Source organism: Babylonia areolata, chromosome 35 (assembly GCF_041734735.1).
Source record: "Babylonia areolata isolate BAREFJ2019XMU chromosome 35, ASM4173473v1, whole genome shotgun sequence".
Lineage (NCBI taxonomy): Eukaryota > Metazoa > Mollusca > Gastropoda > Neogastropoda > Buccinidae > Babylonia > Babylonia areolata.
The window spans coordinates 7,737,233-7,744,732 of NC_134910.1; the positions used below are offsets into that span (position 1 = coordinate 7,737,233).

At 42.3% G+C, this 7,500-nt stretch overlaps 1 protein-coding gene across 1 annotated transcript in view; it reads left to right on the forward strand.

Moving 5' to 3' along the window:
- LOC143278101 (uncharacterized) overlaps positions 1-7,500 on the forward strand; it is a 36,945-nt gene that overhangs the window by 5,279 nt on the left and 24,166 nt on the right. Inside the window, exons 2-3 of the mRNA XM_076583133.1 lie at positions 328-404; positions 7,227-7,392. Of these exons, the coding sequence (XP_076439248.1) occupies positions 345-404; positions 7,227-7,392 (226 nt within the window). The 5' untranslated portion in view covers positions 328-344. The remainder of the gene's footprint in view (positions 1-327; positions 405-7,226; positions 7,393-7,500) is intronic.

The window sequence follows — 7,500 nt, forward strand, 5'->3', positions numbered from 1 at the left end:
ACATTTTTCCAGGTAGAGGGGAGTGCTATTTTGGCTTTTTGCCTGAATTCACCCCCACAACTCGTTGGAATAAACTTACCCAGGAGGACGGGTAGCAGTTTTAGCTTGGTGTCGATGGTACACCCTCTTCAAAAAAAAAAAAAAAAAAAAAAAAAAAATCTAGCACAATGGTGGGGAGTCAGTCTGGAGTTATGTCCATTTATACCCCCCCAACCCCCACCCTGTGTGTGTGTGTGTGTGTGTGTGTGTGTGTGTGTGTGTGTGTGTGTGTGTGTGTGTGGGGGGGGGGTGATATTTATAGAGAGATGATTTTTTATTCGTTTTCAGTTTTAGTCTGGCGCAGAATGTCTGGACGGGGCGCGAAATCTAAACCCACTGCCGGAGGCAGGAAACGTAATGTTCAGGTGAGTATTTCACTGTACACATTTATAGTTCAGCTTAGTGGTGCAACAGTCTAACAGGTCAGTATTTCACTGTACACATTTATAGTTCAGCTTAGTGGTACAGCATTCTGACAGGTCAGTATTTCACTGTACACATTTATAGTTCAGCTTAATGGTGCAACAGTCTGACAGGTCAGTATTTCACTGTATACATTTATAGTTCAGCTTAGTGGTGCAACAGTCTAACAGGTCAGTATTTCACTGTATACATTTATAGTTCAGCTTAGTGGTGCAACAGTCTAACAGGTCAGTATTTCACTGTACACATTTATAGTTCAGCTTAGTGGTACAGCATTCTGACAGGTCAGTATTTCACTGTACACATTTATAGTTCAGCTTAGTGGTACAACAGTCTAACAGGTCAGTATTTCACTGTACACATTTATAGTTCAGCTTAATGGTGCAACAGTCTAACAGGTCAGTATTTCACTGTGATACAGCATTCTGACAGGTCAGTATTTCACTGTACACAGTTGTAGTTCAGCTTAGTGGTACAGCATTCTGACAGGTCAGTATTTCACTGTACACAGTTGTAGTTCAGCTTAGTGGTACAGCATTCTGACAGGTCAGTATTTCACTGTACACAGTTGTAGTTCAGCTTAGTGATGCAACAGTCTAACAGGTCAGTATTTCACTGTACACATTTATAGTTCAGCTTAGTGGTACAGCATTCTGACAGGTCAGTATTTCACTGTACACATTTATAGTTCAGCTTAGTGGTACAGCATTCTGACAGGTCAGTATTTCACTGTACACATTTATAGTTCAGCTTAGTGGTACAGCATTCTGACAGGTCAGTATTTCAATGTACACATTTATAGTTCAGCTTAGTGGTACAGCATTCTGACAGGTCAGTATTTCACTGTACACATTTATAGTTCAGCTTAGTGGTACAGCATTCTGACAGGTCAGTATTTCACTGTACACATTTATAGTTCAGCTTAGTGGTGCAACAGTCTGACAGGTCAGTATTTCACTGTACACATTTATAGTTCAGCTTAGTGGTACAGCATTCTGACAGGTCAGTATTTCACTGTACACATTTATAGTTCAGCTTAGTGGTACAGCATTCTGACAGGTCAGTATTTCAATGTACACATTTATAGTTCAGCTTAGTGGTACAGCATTCTGACAGGTCAGTATTTCACTGTATACAGTTATAGTTCAGCTTGGTGATACAGCATTCTGACAGGTCAGTATTTCACTGTACACATTTATAGTTCAGCTTAGTGATGCAACAGTCTGACATGTCAGTATTTCACTGTACACATTTTATAGTTCAGCTTAGTGGTGCAACAGTCTAACAGGTCAGTATTTCACTGTACACATTTTATAGTTCAGCTTAGTGGTACAGCATTCTGACAGGTCAGTATTTCACTGTACACATTTATAGTTCAGCTTAGTGGTACAGCATTCTGACATGTCAGTATTTCACTGTACACATTTATAGTTCAGCTTAGTGGTACAGCATTCTGACATGTCAGTATTTCACTGTACACAGTTATAGTTCAGCTTAGTGATGCTGCAGTCTGACAGGTCAGTATTTCACTGTACACATTTATAGTTCAGCTTTATGGTGCAACAGTCTAACAGGTCAGTATTTCACTGTACACATTTATAGTTCAGCTTAATGGTGTAACAGTCTAACAGGTCAGTATTTCACTGTACACATTTACAGTTCAGGTTAGTGATGCAACATTCTGACAGGTCAGTATTTCACTGTACACATTTATAGTTCAGCTTAGTGATACAGCATTCTGACAGGTAGCTGTACATAATGCTCGCTTGAGTGGGCTGTCTCTTTGTCCCTGTTTGTCTTTCTGTCTGTCTGTCTGTCTGTCTTCTTCTTCTCTCTCTATTATTCAAGAAAGGCCACGGCCTGATTTTAAGGAGGTACACATTGATAAGACACATTTTAGATAATGCTGCACACATAAATATTACGCATGTAATTAATGATTACAGCATATCTGAACAATATCGAAGTAATGCTTCTTATCTGAAGTGACTTTTACAGAGAACCGTGAAGTTATTAATAACGAATTCATTTGTACAAGACAAAAGCAGTGTTAGCATGAACAAGGCTGGTTTTCTGTAATGCTTGGGAGGGATGAATCTTCTTCTAAGATCAACAAATGCCGGACAGCAAAAAAAGCAAAATGAAATTTATCCTCTCTCTCGGATCTGCACATTGCACACCCATATCGGAAACACCCAGAAATTTATCCTCTCTCTCGGATCTGCACATTGCACACCTATATCAGAAACACCCAGAAATTTATCCTCTCTCTCGGATCTGCACATTGCACACCTATATCAGAAACACCCAGAAATTTATCCTCTCTCTCGGATCTGCACATTGCACACCTATATCAGAAACACCCAGAAATTTATCCTCTCTCTCGGATCTGCACATTGCACACCTATATCAGAAACACCCAGAAATTTATCCTCTCTCTCAGATCTGCACATTGCACACCTATGTCAGAAACACCCAGAAATTTATCCTCTCTCTCGGATCTGCACATTGCACACCTATATCGGAAACACCCAGAAATTTATCCTCTCTCTCGGATCTGCACATTGCACACCTATATCAGAAACACCCAGAAATTTATCCTCTCTCTCGGATCTGCACATTGCACACCTATATCGGAAACACCCAGAAATTTATCCTCTCTCTCGGATCTGCACATTGCACACCTATGTCAGAAACACCCAGAAATTTATCCTCTCTCTCGGATCTGCACATTGCACACCTATATCGGAAACACCCAGAAATTTATCCTCTCTCTCGGATCTGCACATTGCACACCTATGTCAGAAACACCCAGAAATTTATCCTCTCTCTCGGATCTGCACATTGCACACCCATATCAGAAACACCCAGAAATTTATCCTCTCTCTCGGATCTGCACATTGCGCACCTATATCAGAAACACCCAGAAATTTATCCTCTCTCTCGGATCTGCACATTGCACACCTATGTCAGAAACACCCAGAAATTTATCCTCTCTCTCGGATCTGCACATTGCACACCTATATCAGAAACACCCAGAAATTTATCCTCTCTCTCAGATCTGCACATTGCACACCTATGTCAGAAACACCCAGAAATTTATCCTCTCTCTCGGATCTGCACATTGCACACCTATATCAGAAACACCCAGAAATTTATCCTCTCTCTCGGATCTGCACATTGCACACCTATATCAGAAACACCCAGAAATTTATCCTCTCGGATCTGCACATTGCACACCTATATCAGAAACACCCAGAAATTTATCCTCTCTCTCGGATCTGCACATTGCACACCTATATCGGAAACACCCAGAAATTTATCCTCTCTCTCGGATCTGCACATTGCACACCTATATCGGAAACACCCAGAAATTTATCCTCTCTCTCGGATCTGCACATTGCACACCTATGTCAGAAACACCCAGAAATTTATCCTCTCTCTCGGATCTGCACATTGCACACCTATATCGGAAACACCCAGAAATTTATCCTCTCTCTCGGATCTGCACATTGCACACCTATGTCAGAAACACCCAGAAATTTATCCTCTCTCTCGGATCTGCACATTGCACACCCATATCAGAAACACCCAGAAATTTATCCTCTCTCTCGGATCTGCACATTGCGCACCTATATCAGAAACACCCAGAAATTTATCCTCTCTCTCGGATCTGCACATTGCACACCTATGTCAGAAACACCCAGAAATTTATCCTCTCTCTCGGATCTGCACATTGCACACCTATATCAGAAACACCCAGAAATTTATCCTCTCTCTCAGATCTGCACATTGCACACCTATGTCAGAAACACCCAGAAATTTATCCTCTCTCTCGGATCTGCACATTGCACACCTATATCAGAAACACCCAGAAATTTATCCTCTCTCTCGGATCTGCACATTGCACACCTATATCAGAAACACCCAGAAATTTATCCTCTCGGATCTGCACATTGCACACCTATATCAGAAACACCCAGAAATTTATCCTCTCTCTCGGATCTGCACATTGCACACCTATATCGGAAACACCCAGAAATTTATCCTCTCTCTCGGATCTGCACATTGCACACCTATATCAGAAACACCCAGAAATTTATCCTCTCTCTCGGATCTGCACATTGCACACCTATATCAGAAACACCCAGAAATTTATCCTCTCTCTCGGATCTGCACATTGCGCACCTATATCGGAAACACCCAGAAATTTATCCTCTCTCTCGGATCTGCACATTGCACACCTATATCAGAAACACCCAGAAATTTATCCTCTCTCTCGGATCTGCACATTGCACACCTATATCAGAAACACCCAGAAATTTATCCTCTCTGTCATATCTGGACATTGCACACCCATATCGGAAACACCCAGAAATTTATCCTCTCTCTCGGATCTGCACATTGCACACCTATGTCAGAAACACCCAGAAATTTATCCTCTCTCTCGGATCTGCACATTGCACACCTATATCAGAAACACCCAGAAATTTATCCTCTCTCTCGGATCTGCACATTGCACACCTATATCAGAAACACCCAGAAATTTATCCTCTCTCTCGGATCTGCACATTGCACACCTATATCAGAAACACCCAGAAATTTATCCTCTCTCTCGGATCTGCACATTGCACACCTATATCAGAAACACCCAGAAATTTATCCTCTCTCTCGGATCTGCACATTGCACACCTATATCGGAAACACCCAGAAATTTATCCTCTCTCTCGGATCTGCACATTGCACACCTATATCGGAAACACCCAGAAATTTATCCTCTCTCTCGGATCTGCACATTGCACACCTATATCAGAAACACCCAGAAATTTATCCTCTCTCTCGGATCTGCACATTGCACACCTATGTCAGAAACCCAGAAATTTATCCTCTCTCTCAGATCTGCACATTGCACACCTATGTCAGAAACCCAGAAATTTATCCTCTCTGTCAGATCTGCACATTGCACACCTATATCGGAAACACCCAGAAATTTATCCTCTCTCTCAGATCTGCACATTGCACACCTATGTCAGAAACACCCAGAAATTTATCCTCTCTGTCATATCTGGACATTGCACACCCATATCGGAAACACCCAGAAATTTATCCTCTCTCTCGGATCTGCACATTGCACACCTATATCAGAAACACCCAGAAATTTATCCTCTCTGTCATATCTGGACATTGCACACCCATATCGGAAACACCCAGAAATTTATCCTCTCTCTCGGATCTGCACATTGCACACCTATATCGGAAACACCCAGAAATTTATCCTCTCTCTCGGATCTGCACATTGCACACCTATATCAGAAACACCCAGAAATTTATCCTCTCTCTCGGATCTGCACATTGCACACCTATATCAGAAACACCCAGAAATTTATCCTCTCTCTCGGATCTGCACATTGCACACCTATATCAGAAACACCCAGAAATTTATCCTCTCTCTCGGATCTGCACATTGCACACCTATATCGGAAACACCCAGAAATTTATCCTCTCTCTCGGATGTGCACATTGCACACCTATGTCAGAAACACCCAGAAATTTACCCTCTCTGTCAGATCTGCACATTGCACACCTATATCGGAAACACCCAGAAATTTATCCTCTCTCTCGGATCTGCACATTGCACACCTATGTCAGAAACACCCATTCAAAACTTAAATAGCATATATCTCGTAGGCCTTTTCATATATATTACAATATAGTGTTCTGTTAAATTATTCATTTTTCTTTATATGTACTATGTATATTTTCAACATGACTATTTCATGACTATGATTGCCTCAAATACTTTAACTCACTCAGTACGGCCAGTCCTCTCTTCTCCTCTACACAGACCCCTCGGATGTCCAGTGGGTGTCTGAATGACCCAACCTTTAGCTTCCGTCGTCAGAATTGTGGTATTCTTTGTCAACATTCACCTCTTCAGTATAAGAGCCTTCCGCTTGCAATATTTCAATGATGGTAATTGGGGTGAAACGCTGTTAACGTCGTCTCTTTCGCCGTTCGTATGGAAAGAGTTAAAGCTATCTCATTACATATGTCACATTTCCTTATCAAATTAGTATTCAACAACACGAAACGGAGAATGTGTACAACATGTACATGTATAAGAATGTCAGCTCAATGGATATCTGATGACAGTACGTATTTACAAAGTAAAGCACGTTTGCTTCGGATCACATGTTTGCTTAGGATCACAGTCGTCACATTTTTTTTTTTTTTTCCTTTATGCGTGCAGTCTCTCAGCTCTTCATGTCTGGATACTTATATAGCGCCTATCCTCGGTCAGAGACCAAGCTCTTAAGTGTTTTACAAACACGGGCTCATTTGCATAACAGGCTGCCTGCCTGGGAAGAGCTGACTGACGGCTGCTACTGGGTGCTCATCATTCGTTTCCTGTGTTATTCAATAAGATTTCAGGCACGCACGCATACACGCTCAGACAGACATGTAACATTTTACCGTTTTGTTTATTGACCCCGTCGTGTAGGCAGCTGTACTCCGTTTTCGGGCGTGTGCATGCTGGGTTTGTTCTTGTTTTCATAACCCACCTAAGAGAGATATAGATGCACGCATATGTGTGTGTGTGTGAGTGTGTATGTATGTATGCATGTGCGTGTGTCCGCGTTTGTGTGTATATGTATGTATATGTGTGTGTGTTTGTGTGTGTGTGTGTTTATGTATGTGTGTGTGTGTGCGTGCGCGTGTGTGTGTACGCACATACTATAAATACATTGACTGCACACATACAGGAAGCCTCGAAGTTGTGGCTGGGAAACATCAAAGACTGGTTTCCTGAGAGACACAGCACCACATACTTCCTGCCACCCATCCGCTTCAACCGAGTGCCGTACGGTGTTAGGGTCATCGCAGGAGAGTCCGTGTTGGAACGGCTGCCTCCTGCTGCTGCAAATTCAGGTACTGACTGATGTGTGGGTTTTCTAACTCCTCCCCCCACCCACCCCCCCCGCACCCACACTCCTCCCACCCTCCCTCCTTCCCTCCCTCCCTCCGTCCCGTTTTTAT